Source organism: Gallinula chloropus, assembly GCF_964237585.1.
Source record: "Gallinula chloropus genome assembly, chromosome: 8".
Classification (NCBI taxonomy): Eukaryota; Metazoa; Chordata; class Aves; order Gruiformes; family Rallidae; genus Gallinula; species Gallinula chloropus.
In genome coordinates, this window is record NC_140093.1 from 25,990,073 (window position 1) to 26,011,009 (window position 20,937).

Below are 20,937 nucleotides of genomic sequence, written 5' to 3' on the forward strand. Positions count from 1 at the left end.
TTATTCTTTAGAGGGGGGGAATTTTCACTGCCTTTCCACAGCACATGGGCACTTTACTGGCACATACTGTTTAAAGCCAGAGTTTCACTCAGCCACAGGGTACACTGAGTGAGGTAACAGTACAAAGCCCAAGTAGCTTTGGACCGTTATTCCTGCTCTGAGCTATTGGTTTCTTTTAATTTCAAAAACAGAAATTGCTTTTGAATGTCAGTGAAACATTTTATATATATATATATATTTTCCCTTATCTAATAAAGGTGGTGCAGAGATGCGTGGTGGCAGACTTCAGAGGAATTCAATGCTCCTGAGCTTTTTGAAACAGTGGGTCACAGAAACGTGGCCATCGAAACAGAGATAAAAGGATGAGTTGGAAGTATCTATCTTAGCAGTTGCTGCACTGAAGCCAGAGTGGCCCCTGAATGAAGTCCTCCATCTAGTTTGTATTCTTGAAACCTGCTGTATGTCCCAGACATAAATGTGATTTAGCACGTGCTAATTCACAGAGGATGTGAGCATCACAGTCCATCAGCAGTGCAAGGCTGTTAACCTCAAGCTACAGAAGTCCACTCAGCTCCTTGGCCAATCCCTTCGAGACCCAAAAGTGGTCTGTGGACTTTCATCACATGTGGATTCAGCATGTTGTGTTCTGTATCGCTGGAATAAATCTGGCCAGGTACAGGCTGAGACAAAGAACAATGTAATTAAATGAAAACAGATTAAGGACACTCCTTTCCAGACATTTCTCTATACAACAACTGACACTTTTACCAGACCTGTCTCAAGGCAGAAATTATGGGTGGAAAGTGTAAGACAATGTCCTATTTAATGATAATAACTAGTTATAAAGTAGACTCATACTTGGATGTTCCAAAGGAACACAATCAACTGCAATCTCCAAGCAGCCAGGTATAGTCTGTATTTTGCTAATCTTCTCTGCTCTGCAATGACAGAAATGAAAACATTTTAGAAAATTAGAACAAGGGAGATGAGACCCCATATCAGAACTAACCCAAAAATGAAAAACAGAGCCCGACTGAAGATATAAATATATATTAAGCACCTATATATAAACCTTTTCACTATTAAATCAAATGCAACAGCAAGAAAGAAACATGTTTTGTGGAATTTTTTAAGGTGTGGTGGGTCGATCCTCAACCCTTCCCTCCTTTATTTTTTCTTCCCCCCTCCTTTCTGGGACTTTTGCTGCTTTCTCTTTGCAGGCAATATTATAGCATATTTTGTAGAAGGGGAAGAAACTGATGAACCAGACCTCATGAGAATTAGCATTCCCACTTTTTTATTCTAAAATCTGAATCTAATGTTCTCTAAAAAGCATTCAATAGCCACTGAGACGAGAAGAATTCCCAGCATCGTGGTTTCTGCAAGTGTCATGCTGAAAAGGGACTAAGATCTGTTCCTCCTATCTCTATTCCTCCTATCCACGCAATTTGAGAAGCACCAAAACTGTGATTCTAAATTCCTTTTATCTAGGAGATGCTTTGGATGGACACAGCAGTCCAACTCTAACATGGGTAGCAAGAATTTCAGTAAATTTTCCTGACCAGTAACAGTAAAATGGGACAAGAGTTTAAGGGCCCAATCCAATCCCTATAGCTCACATTCAATCTCTCTATGATCTGATTTTATATAAATGGAACAGGAGAAGTTAATTAGATTCATTCATTTCTAGGCACTTTTAGGAAGAAATTTGTGATTCAATTTTCATGTCACTTTCATAAAGAAAGACTTCTCTGTTATTAACCTGATTTACACCTGTGAGGAAGCCTGTCCAGCCAAATCGCTACTCACTAATTTACACACTGTCAAACATTTGGAGAGGTTTTTTCCTTCCAGTGTTCACTCTGCAGTTTGTCATGGAAACTCAAACAAACAAAAGCAAGGAGTGGAGAAACCATTAAAGAATGCCTTCTCATTGCTTTTTTTTTTTCCTTCTTTTTTTCCCCCCAAGATAATGTTCTCTCATTGGCTACTTCACCCGCATCTCCTCTGACAGAAGCTGATTTAAGAAATCACTATCTGTACATTATAACAACATTTATTAATGTGCCAAATGACATTTCAGTTTTCCTGGAAAGTCCAACCTAAATCACTTTTTGGCAGATAATAGGCTAATGTGAAAACCACTATTTTAATACAGCCAATTCGCCACGCTGTGTTAAATGAAGGGAAAAAAAAAACCTGTGAAAATTATTCTGCACAGCTCTATAAAGCTTTTAGTCCTCAAGCCAAATTAAAAGCTGTTCCTTACCTTCTGTATTCTGCTATTAGTTTAATCAAATCTTCCATGGAAATCTTATTACTTTCTTGCCTGAATAAAGGTGAGAATCGGGAGTCTCTGTCAACATTTCCCTGATTATCTTTAAACACTGGTCTATGAAGAAAGAAAAATGACACAATTATAAACACCATACATATATATATATACATATATAACATTTGAAATTGTCACATAATCTTTTAAGAAGGTTATGATATGAATTCTTACACATATTCAAGGACTCCCTGTAGAACCTCTTCCAAGCTGCACATTTGCAGGAGCACCAGCAATTTCAGTTTACTTGCATGTGCAGTCCCACTCATACAGGGCTCAAGACCTTGTGTAATTTCAGACAATGCAGAGTCTGCACTGACCTCAGGTGCAGCGTGCCTGCTCACAGTTCAGAGCTGCTGGGATTCAGCTTCCACTATTTCCCCCCAACTTCTTCCATAGTTACGTCGCACTTAGGAAAGCTGGAAGCGTAGAGCACCTCACTGGAGCCAGTTCTCTGCTCCCACACACCCATCCATTTCCTTGGCTGCAAGGTTGCCTTCTGCAGCCTCTTGGCAAGCCCTTGGAGTAGCCCCAGAGAGGCCAGCCCTGGCTGAGAGCCACGAGCCTGCTGGGACTTCACTGGCTCACTTGCACATCACGGATATGACTCCTCACTTCAACAAAGAGACTGCCTCCTTACTTCAGTGAACAAAGAATTTTGAAGAATTCATTACATCAGTGGGCGGTTTCATCCAAGAAGTTATTATCCAATGAAAATCATGGTAATTTTAAACAACAGAAATCATAGCAGGATGTCAAATCCCAACCAAGACTTCTCACTACATAAAGAAACACAGGCATTTTCAGAACTAGGTTAGATCCTCCTCAGCATTAAATCTGTTCTGTGGCCTCTAGGAGCATGACACCAACTCACTGGGGGTTAGCTTTCCATCACAAAACAAGTTTGTGGAATACTGGCTAAATTTTTACTGAACCAGCTACAAAGTGCCAAATGAAATGGAAAAAAGGGATCTCAGTCTGTAACTGGGAACAATAAATATCAGCTGTTGTGCACACAGGAAAACATTCCCAGATATTTCCACTTCTGCTCATTGACACTTCCAGGATTTAATTAAGATTCCAGTGCCCTTTTGTATAGCCCCAAGAGTCACACACGCTGGCTGGACTGGATAATGTTAACAGCTATCCAAATTAATGAACCTTGGATTCAACTGTAGTATGCAAAAACATTGCTTAACAAAAGTAAAATGTTCTTGACACTAAGTGCTGTTCTGTGAATCATTTGGCCAATCTTGCTTCCTTAATTTACTTCTCTGTTCCACTGCCAGCGAGAAGAAGAATTGATGCCAGCATAAATTGTTGCCACATGCAAAATAATGGAGTAAACCTTTGGACGAGGATCCTAAGGATGAGTATAAATGCACCGTGTCTTAACTTAATTAACTGAGAGAAGCACCACTATTTCATTTCTTTGTAACTGCAGAGAATAATCAACTCTCTTCTATCAGATTTTTGCCTCCAGCAGTTAGGAAATAAGGTCCACACCAACATGCCATGTCAAAAATCTTCAGTCATTAGGGAGGAACCAGACCTAATTTTTGGCAGCCACCACTTAGCTTTACAAATCCTATTAAACTGCTGTCAGAAAAGAAACAGAAAGAAAAAATATTTAATAATTGTTACAGTATTGGTGACACTGGGATATTTCTTGGACTCAGTAGTGCTTCCTTCTCCAGACTAACAGAGGACAAACATGCAGTGAGTGATTTCCGCTGTGCCACTGGGCTCTGCAATGTGATGCTGAGCAAACCCAGACTCTGCTGGAGGTTGTTAACTAATTCCAGTGCAGGCTCTGACACCAAGCAAACCGCTTCGAGGGACAGCAGGGAGCACAGACACTTAGCAAGGCAGAGTTGGGAATGCTCCTAGTGTGAAAAGAAGAACAGCCAGGTCTGTGCTGGAAGTTGCATGCTCCAGGTCAGTGGTGCCAAGCCCTGAGGTGTTCATTTGGGGAAAACAAAAGAACAATTTCACTAAAGAAACTGCAACATCATCTCAATATTTAAAGTGTTTCTCTGATTCTACTGTTTTGACATGGATAGCTGGTAGTTCACAATCATAAAAACTCTTTCAGCATGGAAAACCTACGCTATCTTTGTAATTTAATATTGAAAAAACTACTTTTTAAAATAGTGACTTACAATTTGTGCAAAAATTGCTCACCCCAAGGCTTAGAGATTCAGTGTGAGATCTGCAGATAGTGTAAGTCAGTGCAGCCTCACTACCTCCAGCTACATCAACCTATACCAGCTGAGAACAGAACCAGCAGCTGCACAAGCCACTGAAGGATTCAAATACCAGGCTCTAAAATATGAAGTTTCTGAGGGTGGAGAAGGTTGGAAGGAACGGCAGAGTGTAAACACTCATCTCTGTGAGTACAGTTTCCCCATGTCTACATTGTGTAGCTCAGGCACATATTTGCAAACTCTGGCAATTGTGGCAGGAATATGAGAACGGGAGATGGATCTGACACCCCGTAATTCTAACACACACGGTAAGCACACCCGCGAGAGCGTACAGACACCAGATCCCTCCAAAGCCAGCAAGAAATGAGGGAGGAACCCTGAGTCATGCTTTTGAACAAAGCTAGCAAACTGGATGCCACATAAGCTAATTAAGAGTTTCAGTCACATGCACGCTACTCAACTGTCAAGATTTTGGCTTGCTGAATGTACACACACACACACACAAAAAATCACACTGTGGCCATCTGTAACTGCTTTAAGGGGGGGGGGAAATTTCCCCACAAAACCAAAAGTGTGGTTAATGCCAGAATGAAATAACTGGAAAATACATTTCCAAACATGGGGTTTTGCTATTTATCATAGCCAAACCATTTTTTCCCCCTGTAGCGAGATAGCCTCCTGTGGAAACTTCTATTTTCAAGCTGTGAAAACAGAAATAGACTTTATAGGGCCAAATTATACTTTGCTTTTACCAAAGAGAGTCTTCAGTAACATTGATTCACAAACAGATGTAAATGAGTGCAGAATTTGACCCAATGAACTAAATAAATCCCTTGTGCAACATTACTGATACCAACAACTTCACACACGTGGTGTGTTTGGTCAATGATTTTTAAACTATGTTTTCTCTTAATGTGATTTATAATGAAAACATTTGAGACCTGATAAACACACTCAAGTGTATTTTCTGTAATTAATTCTACAGATGGGAGGAAAACATTTTAATGGTAAGGGCAGTGAAGCACTGAATTAGGATGCCATCCAAAGATACTGCCTGCTGGAACCGAGGTATGTCCACAAACCCCAGATACCCACGTGCAGTCCATCTGTGTAATACACACACAGTAAGGCTGCAAAAAGTTGAACTCACTCTGCATTTGCTAACACCACAAGCATAGATTCCCATTTATATTTGGGAAATCACAGCCAGAAATATTAGCTAGATGAACATTTCCAGGAAGGATTTGATACTGTCCTAGGGAAAGCAAAAATATAGTATTATGCAAAGATCTTTTTGATCTTATTTTCTGAGACCCTGGACTGCATATTGAAAAAGAAGCCTGTAATCAGCCTTTCACATGCAGTGAAACAAGCCATTGCCATCTCTGAAACTGAGCAAGTAGAGAACTAGAGCTAAGGGTTTCCATTAACAAAAGGTCTCAAGGAAACAGTCTGAGGAAGGCTCAGACTCCCAGGTATTCCCATATCCACTATCCTGAGCATCGGGTAAGCAAGCGCCTCTCAAACAGAGCCCTGTTGCTCTCATCCTATCTTCTATCCCTTGTCACATTCCAGTCTGTGCTAATTAACAGTTCTGCATGGAATTCCAAAGAGAAAATTTCTGTTCATTTGCCCAATACCTACTGTTGGGCTCAGCAGCAACTGCTGTGCTCCACTTAGATGAGCAATAGTTAAGTAGAGAAATCCATCTACTGGAAATGCTTCTGCTCACATGGCTGTGGTGACTGGGAGCTGCTGTGATCATATGCCATGGTACTAGAACTCAAAACTCTCAGGCAGGTTTAAATCTGGTGGAGCAGATCTAATGAAGATTTTATTCCTCACTCCAAAGCAATGTGGCCTGTTATTACAGCAGTTATACTACTGTGCCTGAGATGACCAAGGAGTCACAAACTGCTATTTCAATGGTATACCTGGAATAACATAGAACTGGAATGAGAGGGGAATCATTGAAAAGTAGAAACTTTTCAATGCACTCTAGCTTGGCAGGCAAATAAGGTGCTATCCACTTTATGGGACAGAAGTAAAACGCCGTTCCTAGCTGTTAGATTTCCCTGAGGCAGAGGAAGTGCAGACCTGTGGCTACAATCCTGGCTGAGGCACAGCTCCATGTAATGTGTCTGAGCAGTACAGCTGCAGCACACACATGGCCCAGCACCTGTGTACTTCACTACATACCTGAAGAAAAGATTCCACCACATTAACACTTTATGGCACAGCCCAAACCCTGTTCTGCCCACTCTCTCTCCCCGAGAGGCAACTAGGGGTTGCCACCTGGAGAATCCTACAAAGGGAAATGCACCCTCTTCAAAATAAGAAGAAAACATTTCCATATTTTCTTCTTTTTTGTTAAGATACACGATGAGATAAGATTTGTGGAAGATGCAGAAGAATGTTTTAGCCTTCTAAAGTGACTAGCCAGACCCTGAGCTAGTTAAAAATCATCATGCCACCTAAAGAGAGCTACAGCAATGACTGAGTTGACTGATACATCATCAGTCACAGACCACAGGCAGGCAGGACAGAGTTAATAAAAAGCCTCGAGTCAGTCTGACGCCAAGGCTGCACCTTTGCCATTGCATGGTCCATTACACACTAAAAGTAGCTCTGTCAACCCAAGAGACACCCATCAATATAATTTTGATGAATGGTCCTTTGGCTACACAGAAGTAGTAAATATTAATGAGTATCCTTGAGCTTGTGAAGACAGATTGGAACACTTTATCTGCCTTTCTCTTGCCCACGCACATACTTCTCCCATTCCTATTGGATACTGACAAAAATGTATGTCAATAAAAAATGATAACTTCAATAAAAAATGAACTTCAAATAGCTGTACTTCACTGTGTGTTTCCTCCTCTGCCATCTAAGCACCATATTCTAAAATCATAGGCTGTCTCCTACAAACGGCAGGGGAAATGGTGCATGCCTGGTGCTCCACACCAGACGGACACAGCCATACCCCTAACCCTCACGGTCACGGGCTATGCCACAGTGGGACTTTTCACCCAGCACTTGCTCCTCCTTCCTCCCTGCAGCTTCAGGCAGCTCTCCTCCTGGCCTGCTACAGCCAGAACAGAAGCCACAGAGAAGGAATGCTTCCATCTGGTAATCAACAGCTTTGCTTTTATAGGAATTTAAAATCTTATATTCCCTGCTCTATGGCAGAAAGAAGGGAGAGCTGTCAGGGGGGATGCAGGAGTGTCTCAGTCAGGACCTCTCTCATCCCTGTGCAGCAGTAAGCCGAGGAAGATACAGAAGACTGAGAAGGAGAAAATAGAGAGGTAAGAGACAGGAATGACATGGAAACTTGAACACAAAAAGAAAGCTGTATCTGTGTTTGTGAGTTAATTTGGTAGAAGGGGAGCCAGAGGCCTGGGGGTGCATCTTGAGGGTGAAACCAGCAAGAGAAGGACAACAAAGAGGAACAAAAATCCATTACTGCCACTGCACTGATCTGCAATAAAACCCAACTGACCTGCCAAACAAGAACACAACAGTTCTCTTTCACCTACTAACTGCTAAAAATGCAAGAATGCCTGAAAGATAATCCCCCAATTTCATCCCCATGGCACTGTTTTAGGAGCACCATAACCTCCAAATTTCTGCTTAGGCTTTTCCCAAAACTTGCCAGACATTATAACGAGAACAGAGCTTCTAACTTGTGCACTTCTATTTTAGGTGGCCATTGCAACTCTATTTCAGACTGTAATTATCTTTATAGGAAATACATGTGAGAACTGTGACTTTGATACTGGTAATTTTTAGCACCAAATCACTGGTGGAGCTCACAAGAGAGCTACTCCCTGGCAACTTCACTACATACCTGCAGAAAAAATTCCACCACATTAACACTTAATGAGGAAACAGCCAATGTTCAGTTGTGTGAAAATTAGGGCAATGCCATAATAAGGCTGCAGGATCTTCTGGGGTCCCAGACCACGCAGAAAGCTTTGCTTATTTTGAGGCAGAAAAATTGGATAAGAATAAAAGGATACAAATCCAAGAGCAAATTAAGCTATAAGATGCTTATGAAAGTATAGAAAGAATTAATACATACCTCACTGACCAAGCAAAGGGCATACGGTATTTTCCCAACTTGCTGCAGAACTGTTTATTGGACTTTAACACTTTCTGTGCACACTGCAAAATAAAAAATATTATTTCCTCAATATCATTATAATATCTGAAACAGAGCACAGACTACATCTAAGCACACCTCTGCTGAAAACACTACAGTGCCCCTAAAATAATTTAGCCCTATACTTCTCATAACAAAATGTTCTGAATACGCTGCTGCTGCTGAACTAACCCCCTTCTCCATCCCTTCAGTCAGAACTGTGTTACTTGGAGTCATTACTGTACTGCCTGCTCTCAGAGCGAAACAGGTGCCCACCCCAACATTGCTTGTATATAAAGTGCACTAGCTCGTGATTTCTGAAAGACAGCAGAGTGAAATTCTCTGTGAGCAAAGACATAACTAGCACGGGAATGCACCACAAATGGATTCATAAGTTACAGACAAGATGGGACTTCACTCAGTCAGTCAATGGAGCTTGGACATTTCCTGCCTCAGGTGTGGGCCTCCTGTGAGCTTGTCCTGTTCAGCAACCACCACAGGAGAGATCTGTGAGCACAGTTTGCAGTGTCTTCAGCTCCCAATAGGCTGAAGCTGACAAAGAAGGTACTGATGTTCCTCTTACATTACCTTAAAAGAATCTGGATTCTTGATGTAAGGTTCAGCGCTGCTGGCAATGTTTCCTGTGAGCACCTTCTCTATTTTTGCCACTAATACGATCTCCGAATGAGGATTAGTTATGGAGAAAAGAGCCTGTGGATAAAGGAGAAAACAGTTGAAAAGTATGTAATACTACTGCAGAAATGAAATGCTGCCAGTGCTCTCTGTTGATGGAAACAGACCAAACACAGAAAGGATTCTTGAAGATTATTATCCCCACATATTCAATACAGCCAGACAGAAGAGAAAATCTTTGTGCTTGTGCTGAAGTGAGCTTGGACAGCACTTAAGTGCTGGAATACATCAGTCACGCTTCAGGGGAATGACAGGGAGAGTGAAAGGTAACGTATGGGGTTTCAGGGTAAAGCTTACAGCAACAGCAGGGACGTGGAAGCACCTGGACATGAACGCAGCATCTAGGTGTCGCTTTAAGTCACAATTTTGTTTGGCTGGTTTGGGAGTGGTCAACAAATGCACTCAAAGAGCACAGGAAACACATGTGGTTTCTCTAAATAGACACTTTTTTTTAAAAATTCAAAGTTGTGATTGGAAACGCCTTTAAAGTCTATACAGGAAGCTCAAAAATCAAGCAACTGCACACAAGTGCCACTGAAATACAAAAAAAAGAGTATTCTTGAAAACAAGAACCACGGGTAGTACAGACAAATGCTGTGATGAAAACAACTAAGTCACATGAGTCACCAAGTCATGTGAGTCACCCGTGGAATACCTGTTTTGGGTACTTCAGCCACTCTTCTGGGAACCCCTTGATCTGTGGTTCTTCCATCTCATTTGAGTCCGTATTTTCAACGGTGCCGTTCTCTAGCGAAAATGAGGATCCTGAAATCATTTGTCTGACAAGAGTGTGGTTCAAATCCACATGAAAATCAGCAGATATCTTCCTGCCATCCCTGACATCATACAGCGCCACGCTCACAAAGAAAGGTTCTACCTGGAGAAAACACCAGAAACATATTATAGTGGTAACTGAGAGCAAGGGGGTAAACGCATCTTTTAATGGGTTCCTGCAGCTAGAGGGGAAAAAAAAACCCAAACAAAGATTATTTACAGGTTATGAGATTCATTAAAAACACACACACTTGCACACCCCTGCCAAAATTAGTTTCCAACCATGTGGTTTCAGGGGCTTTTAAAAGTAGTTTGTTAACAATGTGCCAGAACAGTAACTGACAGCTACCAAAGCAGCTCGCAGAATAAAACCCAAATGTATTTGTCACAGATAATTAGAGAAAATTAAAATAGCTCCAGAGAAACACATAATAGGATTTTTTTACATGTAGATTCAAAGTCCTTGTAAAAGCACTAGTGAGGGTGGGCTTTCCAGGGATCGTCAGAGATGTGGTACAAAGATGACAAATACCAGTAGATGAAAAATGTTTACTGGTACAAACACAAATGTGTGGGTGTATTATTCTGTGGGAAACACATGTTCCATTTTAATAGGAAACCAAGAGTATTCAAACCCCTCTGACAATACCCACTTATTCTATTGCACAGTGCCAGGGAATTAAGTCCTGTGACTGTGAGTAACCTTCAAAGAGGCTCTACAGTTATGATGAAATAAATCAGTCTCAGAACAACACATCTGAGCTGTCCAGAAATCAGAATCCTAAAACTTGGGAGAAAGGGAACAATGCATGACAGGTACAATATTCTTTGCTTTTTCAGCCTCTGTAGTGAATTACTGAGTGCCCTTGGTACAGTTATCATGACTTCATTTAAACAGTTATTCCAGTCTGCCAAAAAAAAAAAAAGTATTGATTACACTGTGCTGAATATGCACTCACTCTAGAGGTCATCTTCAAATAAAAAAAAAATTACAGTAAAATAATCAATGCCTCATATGTAATGTAGGAAAGTTGAGTTGCCAGGACACTAATTTCTCAAAAATTTCCTGCTTCAGAGGAGAACTAACTAAAAGCTACGGACTGACAGCTAAATCTCACTTTTCCCTGCCCCTTTTGTGCCAACATCAGAATAGGCTAAATTGTCTGTTCTGTCTGGATTTCAGATGAGCTCTTCCACTAGATGAAGCATCCACTCCTTTTTATTCTGCCTTCTCTTTTGTAATTTACTCTGCTTGATTCCTCGTGTCTCTGTGAAAAACTAAAAAAACAGTTCACCAGCAACTGACATTCAGTTGTGTCCCTACACAGGTCTTAACATTTTAAGCTTGTTCTTATAGTAATTGTTAAGAATCCTCAAGGATTTGAACATTTTCAGTTCCCCACTGAACTTGCTAAAAGTCTGCAATCTGAATCAGCTTCAAAATGTTTACTGAAGACTACATTGCTTTCATTATTCAATCCACAGGGATGGGCAGAGGAGGAGGAGTGAATGCCTAAGACAGCTTTCCTTTCACCTTGTCTTTCCAAAGTAACAAGTGCACAGAAAGAGAGAAAAAAGGAAGGAAAAAACAGAGAGGGAAATAAGCAAACTTACATTGGTTGCAGGATCATTTTCATTTTCAGTAACACAGGCCTGGAGATTCAAGCTGAGGGATTTGCAAGTTATCAGGATCTTCTTTGCAGGCTTTTCTTCAAATGGCTTGATCACCGAGTTTGCCCCTGGAAACTCCTTCTTCTGAGGATTCAGTAACTAGAAATATGTTGGGTGATTCATTACGCATGGGAAAAGCATGGCATTCCAAAAGGAAGCAAGCCTTTGAAAGGTCTTGACAATCACAGAAGCACCTGAAAAACTCAGTCATGGCCAGTATCTCCACATTACCATAGTAAATGTGCATTAATCCTAATTTATAAATCAGGAAGCAAAGCAAAAAGATTGCTTGAGGACATACAACATCAGAGGCAGAATTAGGGATCCAAGTTAGGTTGCCAATAATTTTTTAACAGATTTTTTTTCTTGTTTACTTACTGCTTCTGAAACTTTATCTCATAATTTCCTCATAGAGATTAAGCAGCCTCATATTTGCAGACTATAACACAACATTTTAGGATTAGTTTTCAGACCTTTCCCCTTACGTATACACCAATATTTCAATTTGCTTAATGTTTCTAATAATGACACTACAGTTGATTGACAACATGTTCAGGTTCAAATATAGACCAATCCCAACTGTACTTAAGTTTTTTTTAACTAAAATAGTTTTCAGTTAAATCACCAACATGTACATCCAGTACCAGGAATAACATTATTTGAAACATGAACTCTGACACTAAATGATAAAGAAGCTGAAGACAAAGAGAAAACCAACCTGCATTTCTTATATTTCCAGCTAAACTTTTTTTCACATAGATAGCCTTTTGTACCTCCAGCTGTACCTTCCCACCCCTTTTTAAACCCATTCGTGTTTCTGTAGTCAAATTCAGTGTATCAAACAACAATAAATCCACTGCTCTTGTAACATTCCTAGTCCAAGAGGAGGTTCTGTTCCTGTAATGTCTGCAGTTTGCTTTAACAATTCAAAGCTTAGCTAGACTGGACTAGATGACTTCCAGAGGTCACTTCCATCCTCAACCATTCTGTGATCAGACATGGGCAGTCTATACAGAAATATCTCTTAAGTGGAGGTAGTTCCCCTCACCCTTCAAAGCTGAAGTCTTGAGTAAACCTGGTTGCTTCCTGAACTCCACTCCACTCTGGTGGCTTAGCTCAGACCACCTGTGTTTTAAAATTTTTAAAACCTTGAAAAAAAATTCACTTACTGCTATATCAGGATCCAAAGAAAAAAGATTCAGTCGCTCTGTATTTCGAGAGGCTTTCACTGTTTCTTCTGTTTCTGTGATGTACTGTGGTGACAGATAATAAATTAGTTTTCTGCACAAGAACAGAAATCCATACAATTGCTAGAATTCTAAATGAATGATCAATGTTTCACTTGTAACAACCCCTCTCATTTCTGCAGTAGTTATCCCAAAGCACCTTCAAGTACTATCTGAAGGTTATATGCTTGAGAGGCAGGGATTTTCAGGCCATGATGTGCTTCTAAGGAACCCCAAAACAGATAATTAAGCAATTCAAGTTCACATATGTTACTAAAGAATCCATTGTATAAGATGTCTGAACGGTGCATCACTGTACTAAAACAACTTCAGGGATTCCTAAGGTGAGGGAAATCCAAGCCAACAGCCCCACAGAAAAACACTTGTGTCAGGGGGAGGGCAGAAAGGGGAGCAGCCAAGTGCAGCTCTGCCTTACAGGCAGGCAGACACAGACTGTAGCACCCAAAGTCCTCTCCCCACCCATCCTTCTGCCACAAGACAGGATCAGTCACACCCATTTTATTTTTGATGGACACGTGCATGTGTCAGTAATAAGCTCTCTGATAAAACCAGCTCACCAATTTCCTGAGCCCACCTGATGCTTTCCCATCCTGCCCTTTCAAAGTTTATCCTTATGTCTAACTCTAAAAATATTTTGACCATTATTTAAGCCCATTCATCCAACATGTGAAGTACACCTTACTAATTCCCTTCCCTTTACAGATCTCACATATTACTTTGAAACCTTTTTTTCTCAGTCTAAACATCCTCAATTCCTTCACTCTTTCTTTGCACTTCATTTTTCCTTGCTTTTCTTTGTTTTTCAATTTCTGAACCATTAACAGAGTCCACAAGTTTCACAGTTGCCTAAGACTGAGTACAAACCTTAGCTGCATGGTACAGGCTACATTCCTGTTCATGTCCCATTCAACATTGTGTGTTTTCCACCACAGCATGACAGTGCTGACACACATTAAGTAACAAGCAGAAGCAGCACAGCAAGACCAGGAGCTCCATGCTTACTTCCTAACACATGTGACCTAGCACAAGCTGAATTGCAGAAGCAGGTCCTGCTGTGTCCCTGGTGCACTGGTTTAGGTAGAGATGAGATCACAAGATTTACTTGCCATGGGCTAGGGACAGGCAACAGACCACTGCCGTGGCCAGGCCTATAGAGCAAGGGGGAGGGAACAGGAATTAACCACGTAAAGGGCAACATGAGCATCACACAACATGCAGAACAATTACTTTGATATACCTTTGAGATATCTACATTAACCAATATAAAGTATCTGTCCACAGATGAGATAAGATACTACCATTGTCCTTAATACATAAATTCACTGTTACATTTTATCTTCTTTTGTTTCTAAAATTCTAGATGACTGACCCCATATATACAAATACAACTAATGGTAAAATCTAGACCAAATTCTGTCCTCATTTGCATATAAAGCTTTCACTACAGATCTGTGGGAGTAACATGCTCAACATGCCAACCCCATCCTGGGCTGCATCACAAGAAGTGTGGCCAGCAGATCGAGAGAGGGGATTCTGCCCCTCTGCTCTGCTTTGGTGAGACCTCACCTGGAACACTGTGTCCAGCTTTGGAGCCCTCAACACAAGAAGGACATGGACCTGTTGGACCACATCCAGAGGAGGGCCACAAAAATGACCAAAGGGCTGGAGCACCTCTCCTATGAAGACAGGCTGAGAGAGTTGGGCTTGTTCAGCTTGGAGGAGAGAAGGCTCTGGGGAGACCCTATAGCGGCCTTCCAGTACCTGCAAGGTGCCTGTAAGAAATCTGGAGAAGAACTGTTCACGAGGGCATGCAGTGATAGGACAAGGGGTAATGGTTTTAAGGGAGAAAAGGGGAGATTTAGGTTGGATATTGGGAGAAAGTTCTTCCATACGAGGGTAGTAGATCAACCAGCACAGGTTGCCCACAGATGTAGTGGTGGCCTCATCGCTGGAGATATTCAAGGTCAGGCTTGATGGGGCTCTGAGCGACCTCATCTAGTGAAGATGTCCCTGCTTACTGCAGGTGGGTCTGACTAGATGCCCTTTAAAGGTCACTTCTGACCTAACACATTCTATGATTCTATTATAAATAGCATTCTGCTGTGTAGATAAATAGTATCTATAGTAGCTCCCTTACAGAAGATTACAAACAGATCATACATTCATTGAAGAAAAAGCAGTGAAATATTTCTAATCTAGCTTTTCATCAAAAAGCTTCTTAGCCACCATGTACAATTATCTCATCCACACGAAGCAGTTTATGAGATCCAGATGACAAACACCTCTCATGATACTAAATTCTCTCAGCAAAATTACAGAAAGCAATGAGCAGTTCACAGCTTGTTTCCTTGCGAGTCACTCAGGAAATCTTGGCTCTCCAAGGGCCAAACTCTTCTGAAATGCAGTTTGAAAGAGTAAGTATTTCACAGATGACTTCAGGGTCCAAACCCTTACAGACTTCACAGGTCTAAATCAAGCCCCTCTAGATCACACCTACTTTCTTCACATCCCCTGGAGCTTTTCTCATTTAAACAAAGCCAGCAGCTGTTCAGAAAGAATTTTTTTCCTGTCATTTGTCACATCTCTAACAATCACAATGGGCTGTGCTAGATTTTCAAACTTTTCAGAATAGGAATGATATCTATTGGCAAGTGTTTTTCACCTAGCTAGCACTTTCCACTAAGCTTGTAAAGACAAATATAACGTCCGGTACTTTTGCGAAGTCTGGGTGCAAGGTGTTCTCTGAAGAATCAGTCTCTTCCTGAGCGCAGTCATAGTTCACCAAAACCTCTGCAGGGTCTTGAAAAGAAGAAGAAGAAAAAAAGCACATTTTTTCCGTTAGATTTTCTGTTAAACCATTCAGTTTAACAAAAAAGAAATAAATACATCCCAAGCTATTTCTTTTTATTCCCTTTAGTATAATCAGGCTAGCAAATGGAAGAGATACTAATATAAAGTTCTGTCCTCCTCAATTCCATCTCTCACTGCTGTAACTTACTCTATGTTTCAGCTTTCAAGAGGCCTGACTCTACTTAGTGAAACATCTGACACATTCTCCATGACAAAAACTCACACCCAGAACAAAGACGCTTTCCTCTTACTCTCTCAGCCCCTATGCGGGGCACCAAGGGTTTGTGTCAGCTGAAAAGTTTTGGACTTCCAGTAAACACAGTCTTCAGTGAGCAAGGCAGGGCCTTACTGGCTCTTTGGGAAGGGGAGAGATATGGTCTGAACTCCATGAGCTGCAAATCTTTGGATCAACAGTGCTATACAGCAACCCCTGTCCTTTACTTCACTCACCAGGGACCATTCTACTTTCAGTAGGTAATTCAGCCCAATGTGAAATAAGTCATTACAGCCATTTAGGGCTTCTCTGCCAAGAAAACATCATGCCTTGTGACAAGTTAACTCCACAGCAAATTCCTGTTGCTTGTTACCAGGGGTCTGTAAGTAGACTTCTGTTTTCTGTTAGTCTTAAGTCTTTGACCTTTCATGCACAGATTTCTTCTTGTTTCATCCATATCCCTTATGGGTGGGATTTTCATAAGTACTTCTCTGATTCTGAAGTGCAAGTCTCTTTGGCTATATGAAGAGTATCCTGCTCCTCCAAAATCAGAATTTGTTATAAACATCAGGCTAAAACTTTCAATTAGCTCTGAAATTCCCCAAGACTCAGATGCATGTGGATTCAAAGCTTTCATTCAGCTCAGAGCACAAATAGTTCAAATCTGTATTAAGGTTTCAAGTGTTCTCAGCCTTAGAATTTGAGCTGGGGTTCATCCAAACTGAACATGGATTTATTACATGGAAGAATGAGATACTGCCACATGATGAGTGGCATCAAAGTTTTTCTTCCACAGTGAAAGCATATTAATACACAAACTGACAAACCAAGAAATGAAAAGTCAATAAGCTTCCAGGGAAGAGCAATACAGTACAGCTAGGATTTTTAGGATTGTTTTTTTAAAATTATTAACTCCAGATTTTTAAAGAAAACAAAACATGGGAAAAAGAACTGATCTAGCCTCTCTCCAGCACAAAACTCTTCCAAACCTTCAGGATCCCAAGACAGTAAAACACAAAGCACCAGTAAGATCACTGACAGAGAGGACTGTAATTCAAAATGGGCTGTGCATGCAAAGCAGAGCCATACTGCTCCTGCTCACTTTGTGGGAGCAGCTTTACCTTCCCCACAGGCTTTTGGAAACGATCTGTGGGGAGTTAGCTGACATTGCTCAGGGATTGCCAAAAGACTGGTGCTGCTTCATCAGAAATCAATAGGTGCAGAATCCATTACAGACTCAGGCAGTTAAAATGATTCAATAGTGATCTCTCAAAGTTCAATTTTTTTTTTTGCATTTGATTAAAAAAACCCCTCAAGAATGCAACAAACTGTTTCACTCTTACCAAGTTTCAGATCAGTGAGATCCGCACTTTTCCTCTCCTGAATGGTTCCCTCTGGATTTATTTGCAGGATTTTGTTGAGAGTGAAAATCCAGTCATCCATATCCTGCTCATTTTCAGCTGCCAGCACAAAGTATGTGAGGTCATTCATTTTCAACTCAAAGGCATGTTTCCTAAGCCTGTTATTCTGTTGGAATAAAAGGAAAAAGAAAAATAAACGCTATAACTAATTATAAAAAGGTACTGAAAAGGCATCCAGAAGGTGGACTTGTACATGGTCACTCCTTAAAAATAACATTCAAGCAAAATTCAGTGACTGTAAACAAAATCCCAGTAGAAAGCAAATTTATGCTTGTTTGTTGTAGGGTCTTTGTGTATCTAAGATCTTCTATGGCCAAATATATCCCTTCTGTTTAGCCAGAGAAATCTAAGACTATGGACAATAACACTGCAAACTATGGTAGCAAATGCCTCCCAAGCAGAATAATGCAAAACCTCTGATGGTGAAGTACATCATTGCTACATGAGTCATAGCTGTCAGGAGAGACCACCTCTAGAGCTGAAATCTCCTACTCCTTCCCAGCACATCAGATACTCAAAAAGATACTATGTACTGCTAAGTCATACCAATATTTTCTCAGTGGGAGCAGAAGTTTACCAAATCCAGAGCAGCAAGCAAAGCCAACACGTGGTCAAAGACTACCCCATCCCTGACTACTGAGGTTGTACCACAACAGTAATGTTAAATGATTTCTAAAATCTTCTGTTTCAAGATGTTTAGAGATGCTACTAACAAGCTACATAAAGGTAACAATTTCTGAGCAGCCAATAAACTTAGAAACATTGCGGTCAGGATACAAACAGGTCTACTAAATTTTGTTCTTTTTATATTTTTCAGAAAGAGCTTCTGGATGATGTGAGTCTAAACTTGGAATGGAAATTAACCAATAAATCTCTTCAGAAGACTGCAACAGGAAAAATTCCATGTGAAAAGATTACAATGGGTAATTCCCACTGTTACCTTTGTGTTAGATGGATTTCAACAAATGACTATAGTGATTTCAACAATTCTTTGCAGAAGGCAAAAGGTGAGGTACAGAAATACTCAGTCATTGCAAAGCTATCCTTTTCAAGTATAGAATAAGAACCAATGTCTAGAATAAATGCAACAGATTGAGTTCTGAGGTCTGCTCTGTATCACCAGGTTTAACTTGCAGTAGGTGGTTAATCCATCAATTTCTGTCATAAAAATGAACAGGTGCTTGGTTACTGAAACAGCTCGATAAAATTAAATGAAGTGATATGATCAAATATAATGACCTTCATTCCTCAAATTTATCAAACTAGTGAGGCTTTTATCTCTTAGTCTTATAGAAGAAGTTGCATCAATTATCCCTCCTCCTTGCTTAAATTTGCTTAAACTGACATGCGTCCTACCCCTTATTACTTCATCAGGGTTTTACAACCACTGACTGAGTATGGCCATCAGAGCCACTGCTTTGTTTTTAATATTCCAGAAAATTGCCATCACCTTGTTGACACATCTAACCTTGGAGTGATGCTGACAAATTAAAAGCAATTCACCTATGGTACAGCTGGCCATTTCACTCAATTTTGGTTTTCTTCATCAGCAGTCTCAAATAACACAAGAATGGTACCCCACAGTTCTACATACTGTAACAGTACAGACTTACAATAACAAGAATAGCTTCTAAGCCAGACAGTGAGATGATAATGACATTTTTATTTAAGAGGCACCGAGGCAAAATCTGATACTGATCAGCAGACGAGGAGACGAAGAACCCAAGTCACTGAGAACACAGTTCCATGAACATTTTTTTTCCAGCAGAAGATTCCTACCCAATCTGTTGTTAATCACTTGCTCCAGTCCTTATATGCCATGTCATGATGCAGCTGAGAAATCAGCTAAGACTGAACAACTTCCGGAGTTATTTGGGTCAACACAGTCCATCAGATCTCTGCTTTTCAAATTGACTTGGGATTGTCTGTGTGTAGGTGCACACGTGTGTGTTAGTTTTTAATTCTGCTAGTGGTAATTCTTCTGGTAGGAAATAGTTTTCCTCTCAAGTACTTTATTGAGGGGAATAAAATTTTAGTTCACCCAACACAGGGTAAGAGTAGGGTTGGGTTTTGCAGCAATTGGTTCTTGGGTGTGAAATATTTTTCTTGATTCTGAAATGACCCTAATCCTCCAATCACTACGTACATTCAAATCAATGCAAAACAAGGGATAAAATTTGACTGAAACCTCTTTTTACTGATGTAACAACAAAGGCCTGACCAAGAGCTAGAAATTGATCAAAACTATGCCAAGAATCTTGGTGATAGCCATTCAAAACTTTTAAAGATAAATGGATTTGTATAAGTGGATTATGTACCCCAATTTATGCACAATCTATAAAGAATGCTACTTGTCAATCTATCTTCACAAAGTACAGAGCACATTAAAATGAATGCATTTCTTGTCTATATTCTGTACTTCCCCTTACAGACATGGCCAAGATCTTTAAATCGGGTCCTGTAACGCTATTAGACATTATCTAATACTGCAATACATATTGCATGCTGAATCTTAAGAACATTAAGGCAGGAAAACTTCAATATCCACTTTTCCATCTGCACTTCAGACTTCTGGCAAGCAGATGAGATCTACAGCAAAGTCTTTGTTTCAAATCTAAAGCCAACTACTTTCTTCCTGATCAGCTCACAGGAAGAAAAAAAATAATAAAATGTACCATTTCTCAGCTTGCTCCTCTATAAATTCTTCCATATGGTATGTGGACCTTGAGGTTGACTTGTAATCTTCAACACTTAATTTCAAGTTTAAAATTTCTTCCAGAAGGAAATACAAGATTCAAAAAGAAACTGTGGATGAGCTATAAATGAAACATCAGGCTAAAGTCTCATGCCTGCAGGGTCATTCTTCTAAAATAGCTGAATTGTTTTGGAAGTATTTTGTATTTTATCTGGAAACAATTTCTCCAGGACATTTACTATGATTTAGATATTCAACCTCTATCAAACAGGAGCCTGAAGTTATTCATAGAGAGTTAAAAGGTTTATAGTAGTATTAAAACATTAAATCAGAACTTTCACATATTTTTCTGCTAAATCCTCAGTTTTGCCCTATTCTTTCTCTACATTCTATGGACTCTCTGTTTATTGCAACTCTAATGGAGGTTTTATTTTTTAGCCCTATGGTTCTAAGATCATCACAGACTTTGACAGCTGCTGATACTTGCCCTATTATCCAGACAACTAGAAAAACCTGGTGTCTGGGCAGAGGCAAGAGAACAGGCAGTTCAAAGAGTTTAGGTCAATTTGTAGGAACACTGTAGATTTAGGAGGCAGCAGTCAAATTTGGGAAGTTGATTTCAAATGTTTCTTGACCTTTTTTTTGTCAGAGGTTAGTCAGAGAGGCCAGAAATCTTGCAGTCAAGACATTTC

At 40.3% G+C, this 20,937-nt stretch overlaps 1 protein-coding gene across 1 annotated transcript in view; it reads right to left on the reverse strand.

Annotated features, from left to right (window-relative positions):
- The window catches only part of DOCK10 (dedicator of cytokinesis 10), a gene marked incomplete at its 5' end in the record, with an annotated part of 158,001 nt that overhangs the window by 54,087 nt on the left and 82,977 nt on the right, over positions 1-20,937 (reverse strand). Inside the window, 9 exons of the mRNA XM_084267706.1 lie at positions 859-938; positions 2,270-2,392; positions 8,621-8,703; positions 9,269-9,391; positions 10,029-10,250; positions 11,762-11,917; positions 12,988-13,071; positions 15,779-15,855; positions 17,467-17,656. Coding sequence (XP_084123832.1) covers positions 859-938; positions 2,270-2,392; positions 8,621-8,703; positions 9,269-9,391; positions 10,029-10,250; positions 11,762-11,917; positions 12,988-13,071; positions 15,779-15,855; positions 17,467-17,656 — 1,138 coding nt within the window. The remainder of the gene's footprint in view (positions 1-858; positions 939-2,269; positions 2,393-8,620; positions 8,704-9,268; positions 9,392-10,028; positions 10,251-11,761; positions 11,918-12,987; positions 13,072-15,778; positions 15,856-17,466; positions 17,657-20,937) is intronic.